The sequence below is a fragment of the Schistocerca cancellata genome, chromosome 1, assembly GCF_023864275.1.
Source record: "Schistocerca cancellata isolate TAMUIC-IGC-003103 chromosome 1, iqSchCanc2.1, whole genome shotgun sequence".
NCBI classification, from domain to species: Eukaryota; Metazoa; Arthropoda; class Insecta; order Orthoptera; family Acrididae; genus Schistocerca; species Schistocerca cancellata.
This window is the reverse complement of record NC_064626.1, coordinates 742011064-742029301: the sequence shown is the minus strand read 5'-3', so window position 1 is coordinate 742029301 and position 18238 is coordinate 742011064. Positions and strand designations below refer to the sequence as shown.

At 38.5% G+C, this 18238-nt stretch overlaps 1 protein-coding gene across 12 annotated transcripts in view; it reads right to left on the bottom strand.

Annotated features, from left to right (window-relative positions):
- The window catches only part of LOC126185655 (C-Jun-amino-terminal kinase-interacting protein 4), a 270109-nt gene that overhangs the window by 192325 nt on the left and 59546 nt on the right, over nt 1-18238 (bottom strand). For all 12 annotated transcript variants that reach the window (XM_049928155.1, XM_049928156.1, XM_049928146.1 and 9 more), the window contains one exon: nt 14084-14140. In XM_049928155.1, coding sequence (XP_049784112.1) covers nt 14084-14140 — 57 coding nt within the window. The remainder of the gene's footprint in view (nt 1-14083; nt 14141-18238) is intronic.

The window sequence follows — 18238 nt, the reverse complement described above, 5'->3', positions numbered from 1 at the left end:
TCTTCCTCACTGTTCCCTGTTTCTCATTTGAATAAGACAAAATTAGAAGCTACACGGTACCATGATGATAAAGTTTGACAGAAAGGTGACAGACACTTGCCGAAGGGAGAGCAGGTACACCATTAACACAACTGTCTTAATCATCATCATGCTGATTATGCTGATAAATAATCAATTTATGTATGTAGTGTCTGTACATAAACTTTTTCTGACATAATCATGTCATAACCACATTCAAGTCCAAATGAAAATGCAGGGTCATCAATGAAAAAGGACACTTAGAACTGAAAGCACATTTACTACAAACACCGGTGTACAGCCAGAACAGATCTGAGCTCCTGTATGGAGAGTCCTCCTATTTATAAAAATAGAAAACACTCCAGAACGCTGCCATTTACACACACACATAGAATATTCTAGAATAATGAAACATTACAAACATATTTTGAGGACCTCCCAGGAATGACAAAATACAAGGAACAAATAACTACTGGTCGCCAGGTTTGAAACGGCAACTCACAGTATGCCAGCCAGCGAAGCTAACCACTACGCTACACTGCATGCACTATACCTCGTAGCACTGCTCCCTCTCCTGGGAAGGTATTGCATGCTCTCCTGGAGAAACAGCAACCCGCTGTTTCAGAAAATTTCATTAAAGCTAGCAACAGCCCCCCTCGATCTAGATCTTTCTGAGGTCTCCTCTTATTATAATGAGCATCGAAGGGAACGTCACGAACATCAAATGGGTCTTCAGTTTCTTTGATCCTCCCACCATCAATTTGCGCTTCTAGACTGCAGTATGGCTCCATGAGGATGTGGATGATGTCACTGTACTTTTGTCTTCTTGATGACAGGCCATAATCCTTATCTTCATACGTGAAATCTGACAAGCAAGGAATGATATGATACAGCACAAAGTGATGCTTTAGTAACTTTTCTGATAGTCCCACATTCCACACAAGCATACAAATCCATACCAAATCACCTGGGCTGTGTCTCACTGGGGGAAGGGGGGTGGGGTGCTTTTCAGTATAGGGCTCTCAGTCTTTCTCCTGGGCCTCTGGGTTCTGGATGCAAATCAGTTGCCTTCCTTCATTGGTCCTAGTTATGAGATGTTTCATACAGTCATCTGATCCAGAATATCATCTGGTTGAAACAAGAACAGTGTATCCATTGTTGGTTCAGGCTGGTGGCCCTGGAGCAAGAAAGTGGGGTGAAATCTGTAGTGTCTTGAGATTTCATCCATGTTTTGACAAATAACTACCTGAAAAGCAGTCGGCATTCTTGCGTTCACGTCCATTTTTGTATACCACTGTGACATCATACTCATGAAGCTTCAGTGCCATCTCACCAGTTGACCAGAGAGTTTGCCAAATAAATATTGTTGTAACTTCTTGATGCTACAAGCAACAGCAAGGCATTCTTTCCCAGCTGTATAATAGTTCAGCAAGGACTTTCTGGTAGCAAGCTATCACCTTTTCATCTTCCTGAATTTGTACTAAAACTGCCTCTATTGGAAAACTGCTAGCATCGGTAAGAATTTTACTGTCTCAGCATTCTCGTCATACAATGTTAGAACTGGAGATGATGTTACGACTTCAAAAAAGGCCAAAAAAAGTACTTTTCCTGTGCTTCACTCCGGGAAAATTTGGCATCTCCATGTAGCAGATCTTGCACAGGATGTGCCTGAGTACAGAAGTCCTTTATAAACTGCTGTTAGTAGAGCACATTCAGAGAAAACTCACATGACAATTGTGCCAAGGAGTTGGAAAATCTGTGACTGCTTTCATTTTCTCAGGATCGAGATGGACTACGTCACTGTTTTTATTTCTTGGGCGACGATGAGGCACTTTTTGGGGTCCAGGCAGTGATCTAAAGTCTGAAAAAACTTGAACACAATTGTCAGGCAGATTAGACGTTCTTGAAATTTCTTAAATGATAAAATCACACAGATAGCAAATACACTTCATCCATTAAAGATGTTGAAATTGGATGTCCATCACACATTTGAAGGTGGCTGGAGCATCACATAGTCGAAACTGCATAACTTCGATCCCCTAGAGGCCATCAGGAATTACAAAGGCAGTTTTTTCCTGGTCAGCCTCCTCATAGCATGTCTTCATGTATATCACTGACACATATTTTGCTCCTTTCAAACCATCTAAGACAGGCTGTTCCAGCTCAAAAGCTCAGCTGCAAGCAGCAGTGAACCTGAAGGCACTGGTGGGCAGTAGTGAGTAAATAGCACGCGCATGTGCGCGCAGTGTCACAGTTGGACAGGGCTGGGCAAGCAGCTTACATGCAGCACTGTGCACAAAGCACTGGCTAGGGAGGAGACCATGTACAAGGCAATGCAGGTGATTCATTATAATTAACGAAAAATGTTAATATAAGCCAAATGTGCAAACATTTTCTTTAAATGGACAGATAGAAAAATCTACTCAGCAAGTGGTGGCTTGGTGAGTAGATTTTTTTTGTGTGTCCAGTTCCATTATACTATCAATAATTGATTATTTTTGTTGTTATAAACATTTTATTTAGTTTGAGACATACATTTCCATTTATTCACGATTAATGAAATATTGGGTGTCTGACCTCGAGTTGCCACAAGACGCAGAATACTTTTAAGTGTTGGGTCGTGCAACTGGGACTTTTCTGCAAATTTTACTCTCTTCATTACAGAAAGCAATTTTTCAAAACCATATGTTGAGCCAAACATAGATATGAAGTCAGCTGCATTCCTGTCTAATCTGGCAACTTATTCTGCAAGAAGATTGAAATATCGTCTTAACAAATTTGTGGTGCTGCAATATTTGTCCTTGAGCAGTGTGTTGTTTTGCAAAACTATTAGTTCTAGTTGCATTTCTGAAGGAACAGTACCTGGTATAACTGGAAATGTAGTGATAAACAGTTTTAACTCGTTTTGTAGGCAATACATGTTCTGAAACTTTGCCTCAAAACTTTGACGAAATTGTACAATAACTTGTTGATAATTACCAAAACTTATTTCTTCAGTCAATCAAAGATATGAAAAACACAAAAAATTTAAGTTCCCACTACAAAGTTGCCTTTCAAAAAGATGACGTTTGTCCATGAACGCATTAATTTTAAGCGGTTTAAATGTCTTGTAATGTAAGTTATGAAGGCCAGGTTCACTTCCCATGACTCGGCACTGAGTGATGGTTGCCTCTCTACTTTTATTTCCATGAACAATGCAATTTCTTCCCAAACTTTGAAAACTACATCAAGAGCTCTGCCTCTGCTAATCCACTGTACTGTGCATTGATAAGAAATATCATCATAGGATGCTTCCAGGTCATGTAAAAAGCCTTTTAACTGGCTGTGGTTGACACCATGTGGTTTACACACTTCACCATTATCTTCATGACATCAGTGCATTTCACACTTTCAGCACAAAGGGCTTCCTGGTTCAAAAAACAGTGTGTGCTTGATATTTCTTTCTTAAATTCTGTCTAGATTTTTTCCCTTCAAACGAGTCATGAAACCTTGCTGGCTCCCAACCATTTGTGATGCACCATCTGCTGCCACAGAACACAGCATGTCCCATGGCAAGCATGTTTTTTTTTTACAGACTCACAGATAACCTCAAATATGTTGTTGTGGTTGTGTACACCATTGGTATCACTTCTAGCAGCTCCTCGAAAACCTGTAGTTCCGAATTAATGCACCTCATAAATATTGTGAGCTGAGCAACATCTGTGACATCTGTTGTTTTCAAGGGCTAATGAAACAGCTATAAAAGTCTGGCACTTCTGCTTTAGTTATTTTCCAGATTGGTGCCATATTGTGGATCTGATGAGATACCATTTGCTTGGAGAGGCAAACTCCTTCGAATTTCGTAATATGTGGTGGAGCTGGGCACTTGACAATGGCAAGCAGGCATGATTTCACCAAGGGACCCATTGAGAATGGTGCTCCAATAGTTGCAATGATGTGTGCAACTTTGTAGCTTGCTTGAAGTGCTGCATCAGTTGAAATTTGTCAACATCAGCAATCTACTATAGTTACACAAAAAGTACGGAATAAATGAAATCAATACATATACAGAGCTCGTAGAAGAACTATGTATTCATTTTTATATTTATTTATTTTGTGTCATATTTACAAGTTGCTTAACTTCACCCTTCAGTGTAACAATGAGTTGCTTTTTTGCATTACTGTCCAGCTCATTGTAATGCTTTGCATGAAGAGACATGTAGTGATGCTGTGTATTATACTACTTCATCATATTCAGAACTTTATTATAACACACAAGGCACTGACACAACCCATCTTTCTCAACTAACAAAAACTGTTCTTCCCAACTTGGCGAAAATGGCAATGGGTTGTTTCTAGAACTCACTTATCACTAGATACTGTCATCATTTTAACACACAGCCTAGTTGTGTAACATTTATTTCACAGTTAATCTGAAGCACTGTTGTTGTTCTAACCAACAGAGGTTTCTCGTCTGAAACTCAGCAGTGGACATAGCAATGAGTGAGTTCTGGAACCAACCCATTGCCATTTTCGTCTAGTTAGGAAGAAGCAACTAAGTGACAGGAACTTAACACAGCAGTGTGCATGGATGTTGAAATAGATCCTTGTGGGCAGCCTATCCCATAGCGTTTCCTCATTGGCCGAGCCCATGAGCACCTGCAGACGCCTGTGCCCCATGGTGCTGACTCTGAACAGCCTGGTCTAGGATGTCATCTTTCTTCATGATTTTCTTAAGTCATCAACAGTCAACACAGAAATGTCACATGTCATCCTTCTTCTTCTTCTTCTTCTTCTTCTTCTTCTTCAGAGGACCACGGAAGATGCCCAGAATGCTGAGGGTTCAATGACATCTTGCAGCATCCTTCCCACTTCCTACCCAATTAGCTGTCATTAGCCAGTTGCACTTTATAATAGTGCTGGCTAATAGATGGATGATCCCCAGTATCAATACAGTGGTTTACCACAAGTTTCTGGGTCTGACTTTCCTCCACTCTGGACTTTAAAGAGTCTGAAAACTGGTGCGTAACAGCTATCACTCGCCAATGATGTTCCTCGGTCAGGCCCGATCCTACTGGCAGTTCAATTGCAGCTTTCTCACTGTGTTGCCTGTAATAGTAAGCAGAGCACGATACTTCAGCGATCACAGAATGCTGTCCCTATGCACGTACCTTAGGGACGAGTTTAGGCTGCTTGTGACAATTAGCGATAAATGATTCTCCTTGATCACCTATAATGCTTATGACCATCGCTGCCATGTATATTTGTTTTGTGAACCCAATTTGCTTCTTGCAATCAACAAAGGCATCATAGTTTAACTGAGCATCTAGAGTTATGACTGGGCCCTTGTCTCGGTGATGGCAGGATAACAGTGTCTTCAACAGCAAACAAACCACCCAGAGCAATCTTTGATGCCTGCAAGAAATCCCATACGAGAATAACACCATAGTTGTCCCATACGAGAACACCACCACAGCTGTCAAATACTCAACTTCCTTCACTGCACTAGTGCACATCCAGGACATCCACAGTGAAACCAGACCAATGTGTTGTCCTCCATCCTCCAAATGTCTACTTGTTCTGTGGGACATTTTACTTGGCAGAGGAGTTGGTCCAATGTTGGGTTGTCATTTGTTGGTAGTCACCTAAGTCCGATTTGGCCAAGGGCATTCTTCATAACACATTCGAGTGATGAAATAATTGGTGCCGAAGATGAAGATCCCTCTCCTTCAACATTCTCTGTTGCGTATTGACATATGGGGTCAACGTACATGGTGGCTACCTCTTGTGTATTCAGTCTGACAGTTCTGGTTGGCATAAAATGCTCTCTCTCTTCTCTTGTAACTTGGTGTGTAAGAAAAGTGAGGTCATGGTGGTCTTCTACAACTGCCACAGAAACCACATTCGGAAATCAACCACACATCCTTCATCTATTTTCTGTTGTATTTCCTCGATACACTGCCACTACTTGATGATTGCTTCTGTTGTCATGATGTCCTTTACCAGTGGAGCTTGGTACATGTTTTCTGGGATTCCTGGTACCTATCACAAACTGTGGTGTATGACAGGCACCAGTAGGTGCTACACATCAACACACTGAAAGGGCTCTTCACATGATCAGGGGGATATGCTCTGAAGATGGTCGCATAGACCAAAACCAGTCACCAGAATTAAAAATAAATAATTTATTATGATCTGGACTGCTTTTCATTATTAAAAACTTTATTTCTGGAGGTGTAAGAGGCTGAGGCAGGAATGGACGGGGATGGTGACTTTCGGGGAAGAATAGTCTTTGTATGACCCACGACTATCATGTAGAGATACAGTATAATGTTAACAATGGCCAGTATGGCAGCACACACATCATTAATTTCAAAATGCAGAAACTTCCATGCATACCAATTAAATAAAAGGTCTGAAATTTTCCAGCAGTGATAACTGTTGCATGCAGAACATACACATTCAGGATAAACTTATGATACTAAACATCAGTATTAAATTTAAAATGAAATCAAAAATTATACATATGTGAAAGATGTACCCCTCACAACAATGTTCGTATTAGAACCCAGCCAAACACACAGCATAAAATGCACAGATTGCACTTCCATAACCAGCAGATTCAGATTGAGGGTTAAACCATACACAGATATCGGAAGCAAGCATTATAAGCATCAAGACAGTCAGATTGAAGGATGAAAGGGACAGGTCTCTGTGGATAAAAATTAGATGGAAACCAAACAATAGAGCAGAAAAGAGAAACTAGAGAAATTAAAAAGGGTATTGTCAAAAGCCAAGTGATGAAATGGAACTCATGGTTGGTAAGATCAGTGTTATAACGCGGGTGAAGGTGTTATTTTGACAAATTAGACACTGTTACAACCAACCGTTCTCTCAGAACTTAAAGGAGTCATGAAGACAAAAGTACATGATTAAAAATAAAGTAACGGCTGTAGGCTTGAAAAATGGGGTAAGGCACTTGGTTATACACAAAAACAAATGGATATCCTGTGTAGAATGTCCTCTATTTCACCAAGAGTGCCAGGAACTGATGATGATGCTATGATTACATTACTGGAGTTAACTGTCAGGGAACATTTCTATGAGACACAGACAATCATCAGTAACCTACAAACAATATGAAACATCAGTAACCTACGAACAATATGAAACATCGGTAACCTACGAACAATATGAAACATCGGTAACCTACGAACAATATGAAACATCGGTAACCTACGAACAATATGAAACATCAGTAACCTACGAACAATATGAAACATCAGTAACCTACGAACAATATGAAACATCAGTAACCTACGAACAATATAATTCATAAAGAGTGAACAAAGTAGAAATGAGAATATTAATAACAGAACTGATGACATGAAAAGATACACAGACCAAGAAAAATATAAGGCGAACTAGAAGACGAGGGAAGGATTTGTAAAATTTTGAATGAAATGTGAAGAACAAACCCATTAACAAGGGGAGGAAACAAGGACTAAACGATGACTGTAGAATCATAGGGTATTACTTATCCAGGACTGTTACAAGTAAGTGACTGCTGTTGAAGTGTTTAAACAGCCTTCAAAAAAACTTCAATTAAGACAAAACAAAATTTTATAAAACTGAGAAAAATGGTAATCTGCTAGAGAAATTGATTGCTAGAGTCTGATTTTTCCATGCAAACACATGTTACATGCATATTCGCATGTTTTGGGCATTTGTGAAGTACACGCATATTTTGAAGATTTAATCGGCACAACTGAATGCATTTAGACATTCATAATGCACATTACATTTTTTGGCCTCAGGGCATACACTGCAATAATCTGCATGTTTTATTGATGTTTTTTCGTATGAATTACACCAAAAGTGCAGACATGAGCAATTTTGCAAATTTTACTAAAGTCCATAAGCTTCACAGTGAGCTCAACTGCCCCAGATCAGCTCGATAAACATTGTCAGAAGTCAATATACTTTGTACCAACAACATTAAATTTAAACAAAGGATCCTATTGTTAAACGATGCTGCCCATATTCAATGAAGGCCGAGAAAGCAATTAAAATATTTTATCCTAACCTAAAGCACATTGCATGTTTGGCCCATGCACTACATCGTGTAGTTCAAACAGAACGTCTATCTACGACAATATAAACATGCAAAGGAAAATTCAGGATGGAATAATTATGATATTATGAAAAGGATAGTTCTATTCACCATATAGCAGAGATGCTGAGTGGCAGACAGGCACAATAAAAAGACCGTCAAACAAGTAAGCTTTCGGCCAAAATAACCTTCATTGGAACTAGGGAAAAAAAAAACCCACACACACACACACACACACACACACACACACACACACACACACACACACACACACACACACACCAGACCGAGGCTAGAGTCTGGCCTTGGCAGCCAGAGACTGTGGTCATGTGTGTACAATGCCTTTGTGTGTGTGTTTGGGGGGGGGGGGGGGGGGAGGGGGGGGGTGCGCATCCAATTCCAATGAAGGTCTTTATGGCTGAAAGCTTACTTGTTTGACAGTCTTTTTGTTGTGCCTATCTGCCACTCAGCATCTCCCCTATATGGTGAGTAGCAACTATCCTTTCCATAATAATGTTAATGTGAACATTTGATATCTTTAACAAACATGGTAAATACACACACAAAAAATACAGGTTTGATAATTGTGACAGCATTATGTCATATTGTGACGAAGCAAGCTGGATTAATTTTACTTCCACTCTTGTTTTGCCATCTGTCTCCTTAAGATTCAATTTTCACTAATTAACATTAATGTGCATGAATATAATCTGCATTTTCATAAAAGAAAAAAGTTGGCCTTTAGTCTTAAAGAATATAACACCAGATCTAATTTTGTGCTTAGATTTTTTGTATGTAATTGATTTTATAATTTATTTTCACTATTCCTAGTTAGCATCTTTTGTTGTAGGGTGAAATCAGTAATTGTTTTGTAACTTAGATTCTATTGTTGACATATAAACAAATATAAATTCTGTACTAATTATAAACCTTTGGGAGACGAAACAATAGCAATCTTTAAGTATTTATTTGGCTGTATTCGAAAACACGTGAGCAGTCAGCCCTTAATTAATTCCAAAGTAATTAACAGCTTTGTCAGAAGTATTGTTTGTGTAACAATATCTGTTAATTTCATCATTTAAGCAAATAATTTGGCTTAACCCTTGTAGTAGAAGAAACTGTTAAAAAGAAACAATTTTTCGATGTATTCAGTAAATTTAATGAGTTATGTTTTCATTGTAATTTCTGTAAATTTAACTTCGAACAATGTGTAGTTTCAGCACCTATTATTGTGAGGATACATAAGGGCCCGATTTTTGGTCCTGACGCAGTCAGTCCATGGCTGAGTTTCAGACGAGAAACAACAACCATGCTTCAAATTAACTGTTACATACGTGTTACACAATCAGGCAACATGTTGAAACAACGACAGTGTCTGTTTCCATACGTACCTTTTTATTCTTCAAGAAATGTGAACTATGTGGTTAGGTTTTTTACTGCTCTTAGATTTTTAACATTAAACTACTGTAGCAGTATGTGGAAGTTTGCCTGAAAACTATGAATGAGGCTTATCAAAAGTTGAACAACAGTGCACTGGCCATATTAAATGTGTGTATGGGGGGTTGTTGAAAGTGAAAGTAAACAACTATGAAACGCAATGTGTAACTGTCGGCTACATCATTTACAGTAGACAGTACTGCACTTCCACCCCCTATTTTTTCAGCCAGTACGTCGACACCGAGGACAATCAATGAAGAAATAAAGAAGGCGAACCTTCACAACATGCTGACTTTTTCGACCTTTTTTCTGTTGAAGGTACTCTTAAAAGCAGCTCTCCATGTTGCCACATTTAGGGATATACTGCTGGATTTAGCTTTGTCACTTAACAAATTTTAATGAAATGGCGAACCTGGATAAATGCTGCCATCTTTTACTGTGATAAATTTGATAAGGGCTGTAAATTCAACTAAATACTTAGGGATTACAATCACAAATAACCTAAATTGGTACAATCAAATAGATAATGTTGTGAGGAGAGCAAACCAAAGACTGCAATTCATCGGCAGAACACTTAGAAGGTGCAACAGTTCTACTAAAGAGACTGCTTACACCACACTTGTCTGCCCTATTCTGGAGTATTGCTGTGTGGGATCCGCATCAGGTGGGACTGACGAATGACATCGAGAAAGTTCAAAGAAGGGCGGCTCGTTTTGTACTATTGCTAAATAGGGGAGATAGTGCCACAGACATGATATGTGAATTGGAGTGGCAATCATTAAAACAAAGGCATTTTTCGTTGCGACAGCATCTTCTCATGAAATTTCAATCGCCAGTTTACTCCTCCGATGGCGAAAACATTGTTGACACCCACTTACATAGCGAGACATGATCATCACGATAAAATATGAGAAATCAGGGCTTGCACAGAAAAATTTAAGTGCCCATTTTTCCCCATGAGCCATTTGTGAGCGGAACGGTAGGCAGATAGCTTGAAGGTGGTTCATTGAACCCTCTGCCATGCACTTTATTGCGAATAGTAGAGTACTCGCATAGATGCAGAAGTTAAGTTGGTAAGAGATCATGAATTCCTGCCAGTTTATTGAACATGACATCTTTTTGCTTCATTCTATTGGAAAGCCTTGTTACAGGCCTCTAACTTTTTCTCCTTTTTTTCTGGGTTTGGGCCATAGACACTTTCAAAGCCATTAATGCAGCCTGCATTAAAGATGCTGAAGTGGCATTCAAGAAGACACATTTGAATCAAGACCCGATTTACGTCAAATCAAAATATGCGCATTTTCCTGTGGCAATAACGAATTGGAAATGCACAGGTATACTGTGGAATCTCTGAGAATTACTAAAGTAGTTGAAAAAACTTAAAATGGTGAAGTGGGTGTTGCAGCTTTTATGATGAACAGGTGTAAGACCAAATTCTAATTCTGAGTTCATGAAGGTCGCAAAAAATATTTTGTGATGAAAATGTAAAACATTTTCGACTTGATTTGACTTTATCCAAACTTCTTCACTTAGGTATGCACCTGTCTCTACTTTTGACATAGAAAGGTCATTTTCTGTGCACAAAAATGTTCTACCTGATAAATGCTTTTGCCCAAGTGAAGAAAATTTGGAGAAATTGATTGCTGTGTACCGTCTTAGAAAAAAAAGACATAAACATAGAACTGAATTCAGGTATTGCATATCTTTATTGTTTTACTGCCTCATTGTGCATGTTTAATGATATGATAGTGCACGAAGATCTTCATTCTACTGGTCACTTTCTGTCTGAACAGCATTTAAACAGAATTGATACTCTTATTTTGCTTTTAAAACAAATTAGGTAAACTGGAAAAAGTCAAAATGGTTACAAACACATACTGAAATAAATATGGTTGGTGTGACATTTTTCCTCTACACATCGTATTTCAAAACAAGTTGAATAAGTCATCAGACTATGGCAGATCAAAAGTCCTACCTTAACACTTTAGGAAATGTACTGAACACTACATAAAGCTTTTAAATTCTAATTATATCAATCAAAACAATCAATTTTGGATAAAATAAAGTAAACGGACAGATAAAAATAATCTACTCATCAAGCGGTGGCAGAAAAAACACACAAAAGTTTATAATTAGGCAAGCCTTCAGAGTGCCCTTCTTCGAGCAGAAGAGTTGAAGGGGAAGGAAGAGGGGTGAAGGAAAATTTACTTTTTTTCCTAGACCTCTACAGTCCTTTTCCTTCACTCCTCTTCCTTCCCCTTCAAATCTTCTGAAGAAGAGCCACTGGCTCCAAAAGCTTGCCTAATTATAGTCTTTTATATGTGTGTTCTGCTGAGTACATTTTTTATCTATCCGATTACTTAATTATATCAATCACATCATCTCACAGTTAACTGAAAAACTGGAATATAGAGCTTCTTGGACAACATTTGACTCAATCATGGAAGAAAGTAACAGCAGTAGTGTTGAAACATGGATAGGTGACACTGAATAAGCACCGATTCAATATAGGTGCCACAGCAGCTTTATATTACTTACTACAGAAAAAAAATCTTCACTTGAACAAAGTATTGATCTGATATAATAGGAAGTGCATTAAGCAGAAAGGTAGCACACCAAAACTGATGGTTGACATGTGAATTATAGTTCATATATGGGAACAAGAATAATTTATGGAAGAATGGATAAGAAAATTGAGGATCTGTTCTATGACAATCAGTTTGGCTTTAGGAAACGTAAAGGCACAAAAGATGCAATTCTGATGCTGCAGTTGACACAAAGCAAGACTTTGGTAAAATCGAGACACATGCATTGGACTGTCAATGGATATACCAACCTAGAAAAAAGCATTTGACAATGTAAAATGGTGCAAAATGTATGAAATTCACAGGAAAATAGATGTAAGCTATGGGGAAAGATGAGTAATATCCTGTACATACATGAAACAGGAGGGAACACTAAAACTGAAAGTTCACAAAGGAAATGCTCATGCATTCTTTCATCGCTGTTCAACCTACGTATTGAAGATGCAGTGAAGGAAACAAAAGAATGGTTCATGAGTGGGATTAAAATTTAGGCTGAAACAATATCAATGACACGATTTACTGATGACATTGCCATGGTCAGCAAAATGGAAGAATTCCACGACCTGTTGAACAGAATGAACAATCTACTGAGAACAGAATATGAATTAAGCAGTAATGAGGAGTAGCAAAAATGAGATTAGTGGCAAACTTGGCATAAAAACTGGGGATCACAAAGTAAGCTAAGTGAAGGCATTCTGCTACTGTAGAAGCAAAATAACTCTCAATTGACAAAGCAAGGACATAAAGAACAGACTAGCAAAGGCAAAGAGGGTATTCCTGGCCAAAAGAAATCTACTAATATTTAGCATCAACCACAATTTGAGGAGGAAATTTCTGAGAGCACAGCAGTGTATTGCAGTCAATCACAGACAGTGAGAAAACAGGGAAAGAAGAGAATCAAATTATTTGAGAAGTGGTGCTACAAGAGGACACTGAAAATTAGGTAGACTGATAAAGAAATGAGAAGGTTCTCCACAAAATTAGCGATGATTGGAATGTGTGCAAAACAGACAAGAAGAAGGGGAAGGATGGTAGGACATTGTTCCATGACACTTGAGAGAGCTGTAGAGGATCAACACTGCAAGGGAAGTCAGAGACAAATATATCCAACAAACACTTGAGAATGTTGGCTTCAAGTTTTACTCTGAGCTAAAGAGGCTGACACAGGAGAGGAGTCTGTTATTGGCTACATAAAACCAGTTAGATAACTGACAGAAGGAAAAAAAGAAGTTGGGAGCAAACAATGCACTGAATAACCAGATACTTGTAGGGACACAACTCTACTACAGGGATTAATGGAGGCACTTCATATTTGAATTATTAAAATCATTAATTGTAGATCATTAGTCTCATATTAGTTTGTCATAAAAACCCTTGTGTCAAATTCAACATCAGGTGAGTAGGAGGAAGTGAAAGGGTATTTTGCACTAATGTGTATGTTATACAAGACTGCATAACCCAGTATGTTGGCTTGTTGAGATCTAAATGGTTTGATAGCTAGTGTAAAATATCTCATGCCATGATTACTGATGTCACTAAAATTTTGTAAAATTTGTAGTATAACACTAATAAGGAATTTATAAAAAAGTAATATGATGAAATTGTTCATCAACTGATTCATGAATATGTATTATACAAAAGTACTTAGATCCTATCACAGCTCTGGAGGACACACATTTCAAAAGTTTGTTCAGTACACACTTTTCTGTATTCTGGCAACTTCACAATAAGATTCCACCACCTAAAAAGCTGTGATGGCAAGCCCTTGTGGATCTTGACAAGTTCCAGAATCTATTTACATATTTAAAATGTATGTCTCACTTATCACACTCACTTATTACTTGGTAAACAAATTTAACACTTTATGGCCGAGAGGTAAATTTATTATTCTTGCATTCTCATATCACAATATCCAATATTACAAGCAGAAAAAAGACAAACATTTACTGACCTCGTAAGCTCATCCACCTTCACAATTAAATCATCCTTCACAATATTAAGTGCATTCCTGAAAAAGAAAAGAGAAATGACATTTATGGGGATATAGATAACACTGATATACCTCATGGATGATCAGACACAGGAAGTTATCACTTTTTAACAGATTTTTGCCAATTTCTATTTTCCCACTCCAAGATTTTGCTAAGTAAGCCGAATTTTCTTCCCCATTTGTAAAAGTGACTGTCTGTAGCAAAGCACCCAGTTTGTAATGAATGTTGGTGTCTAATTAATTCTCACCTTTTGTGCATTTCACATACCGTGTGTATCTATTCTCACATGCACACAAAAACTACAATACAACTGGATTAAAAATCGGTGTCACTATTTTTTATTTACTGTGGAAAAATTTTAGTTATAACAAAACAAAGAACTATCTCAAACACACTCATTAAATTAAGAAAAATAATAACTGTTTTCTCTGTGATTACCATGACATCCAAGGACTTTCTATATAAATATAGTAATTTAAAATAATTAGACAGCAGCAGCAGCACCAGTTGCATAATGCTTTATAGGTACCATGGTTTATGGCTAATGATTACCATCACAGGACTCCACCTGTATTAGAAATGTGATAATCACTCCTTAAGAAAATGTGATGGTTCAGCCACTAAAGGCTGTAGGAGGAAAACATGCAGTGTTTTCAGAACAAATTCCTGAAATGATGACTGATGACTTGGTTCTTATGATGAGCCATGAAGCTCATTTTCACTTATCTGGCTTTGTTAACAATCAAACTTCCACTACTGGGCAGATAAAACCCCTGAGTACATGCATGGTCGAGATGTGGGGAATATGTGGGCCAAGCAATGTTGCCATCTTGAGAAATCAGGTGACTACGGAATTTAATCCTCAAAGAATTATTCACAAAGTTAGCTGTGTGAACACTTACCCCATGTTGCTGGAACCACATTCAGTTGCATTTTAGGTATTGTCTTCCAGGTTAGGGTGCAACAAATTTTCAAGCATTGATAGGTATGTTCTGCAGTCAACATCAGTTTGTCCACCAGTTCCCTCAAACAAGTATGGCTCAATGACACACATCTTCATATCATCACACCAAGTGTGGTATTACAGACTGTGAAGAGCTATACCAATTGTCATAGATGTAGCCTTAAAAATCTTTAGTACTTCTTTATTAATTATTTATTTTCAAAAAACTATTTTATCCCTTTAGTGGCTGAATTTCCAAAAATGCTGAAACACCTATTTTTTATTTTCTGGCAGAGAAACCAGATACCAGTTTTTGTATTTCTAGTTTCAAAATTCCCTTAATAGTGACATTTTTCAAAAAGCCTTTCATCCCCTATTTCACCCCCTTAGGACTGGAATTTCAAATAATTCCTTCTTAAACGAAGCAAGTTTCTGTAATTAGCGGTTTGGGCTGCGTGATGATGAGTCAGTCAGTCAGTCAGTCAGTACATGGACATTATATACAGGTATTGTACAAAATGCTGGAAAACTACATTTGTTTAGTTTATGGTATATGTGGAAGGAACACAAAACAAGCCATCAAACTTTACAGCTAAAGGTAACTTAACTGAAGACACACACACACACACACACACACACACACACACACACACCTGCACAGTTAAATTGTGCCGGCCCACCATTCAATGCCAGGACTGTAATTCAGCAGGCAGAGTGGGGTACAGAAGGAGGAAATAGGTGGGAAGCAGGAGGGGGTTTGAGGAAGGAGTTCAGACTGCTCAAAGGTTGACAACAGCAATGCAGCAAGAAAAGGCAGCAGGTTCACAGGATAGTAATGTGACACATGGGATAGTAATGCCACACAGAGGTACAGGAGTCTGCAAGTTTGTGTGGTGCACAACGAAAAGGATGTGGACTGGGAGGAGATGACATGAAACAGAAAGTGAAGAATGTTGGGTAGAGCGTGTGGGTGCATTGAGTTAGCACATACTGAGGCCTGGAGGATTACAGGAATGAAGACTGTTTTGCAAAGACAATTCCCATCTGTGGAGTTCAGAAAAGCTCATACTAGGGGGCATGGGGAGGCGGGGGTCATCCAGATGACATTGATTGTGAAAGAGCCCCTGAATTTGAGCACACTGTGCTCAGCTGCATGTTCCACCATTGGCTAGTCAACTCCGTTCTTCGTCATAGTTTTGTTGTGGTTGATAGTCATGTCCACACAAAATGCTGTGCAGAAACTGCAGTAAAGATGATGTATGACATGGCTGCTTTCACATGTGACCAGGATGTTGCACAGGTTTGGCAAGCAGTGGAACACTAATGCAGAAGATGTGCGAAGGATTGTGAATAGGACATTCCTCAGAATTACCATGTGCTACACTAACTCACTGGCTACAGCGCCCAAATGTCACATTCCTATCTTGTGCACCACAATTAAAAACAGTGCTTCCACAAAAGAGATTACCGTATTTACTCAAATCTAAGCCGCACCTGAAAAATGAGACTCGAAATCAAGAAAAAAAAATTTTCCCGAATCTAAGCTGCACCTGAAATTTGAGACTCGAAATTCAAGGGGAGAGAAAAATTATAGGCCGCATCTCCAAATCTAAACAAAGTTGTTCCATTGTAATATGAGACACAATTTAGGTTGAATGAATGACGATACAGCTACAGTAGTTTGGTTCGAGTCGTAAGCTTAGCAGTTACGCTTTACCAGGTAGCCATTGCTATGCGTCACTCACTCCGTCAGTATTTATACGGGTACCCTCCCTTTTCCACGTGCTTCGTCTGGTTTGAATTGATTGCTTATTTTTCTTTGATCTGATAGCGCAGTTTTCTTTGTTATAGGTGTTTACGTCACTCTAAGCTGAAAATGCATTACTGTACTGTGTCATGCATTGTTTGTTGCATTCTGATAGTGAGTGTTTACGGCCTGTCGCCGCTCGCGGCATGGCTTGCTTTTGTGCACGCTACCGCCGCTTACAATTAAAAAAAAAGGCAAGAAACTGCTATTTGTTGTTACTTACACTGCTGCTTACTTTGATAATGATCAACAAGAACCAAATAATAGACTGCGTATGATAGAAGATGTTCTGAACGAGAGTTTAGCGAAAATTTTTCTCCAATCTTTGCAGGCGCCTCTTTAGTACATTACATTCTACACAGAAATTAGATTCATCTTATATTTAAAAATCTAGTCAATTGCCGTGCTTCATTTCTGACTGTATCACTATTAAGCATAAGAATAATACGAATATAAACATGACATGATATGTATATTCTTCCGCATTTGATGTTGACTCACTCTAGTTTCGTAGTTTATTAGGCAGACAGGATTTAAATGAGATAGCAGCAAACATGAAACAATACATGGCAAAATGATTATATGCTTATTATTCTTATGGTGATGAGAATACTGCATGTGATTCACAATTTATAAAAGTTCCTATTAGCAACCATCTCTTCTCACAGATAGGAAAAAATTCAGAACGTAGAGTTGGCCATATTGACAAACATCCCAAACAGTCTTGCCAGTCGGATTTTCATAGTACATTGAAATGCTGCTACATTCGAAGATGAACAATATGGAATTTGTATTTACTTCGTTGGATAATGTATGAAAATGCAGTGGTCCAAACTCGGGGCGGAGAAAATAGCTCGTCTCCCACCTTCTTTTTAAAATTTATTTACTGACGCAGAAGTTTTGGCGCCAGTATTTATCTTTGTGCCTACAAAGCATGCCTGTGAAGCGCTACATATATTCGATGGCAGAAGTAAGTTGTGGCGGCACCCACCAACTTTTTTCAGAATTTCCGCTTGCTTTGCACTCGATTCTAAGCCGCAGGCAGCTTTTTGGATTACAAAAACTGGAAAAAAAGTGCAGCATAGATTCAAGTAAATATGGTACAGTCCTTTCAGCAGACAACAGCACATGTGTAAACAAGGGGTTGGGTTGTTTCGGGGAGGAGACCAGACAGTGAGGTCATCAGTCTCATCAGATTAGGGAAGGACAGGGAAGGAAGTCGGCCGTGCCCTTTCAAAGGAACCATCCCAGCATTTACCTGGAGTTGTAAACCAAGGACTAAAAATACTACACAGCTCGCATTTACTTTGTAATAGCTAAGAAACACACATATTACAAAAATGAATGATTCATTTTGCAAAATAT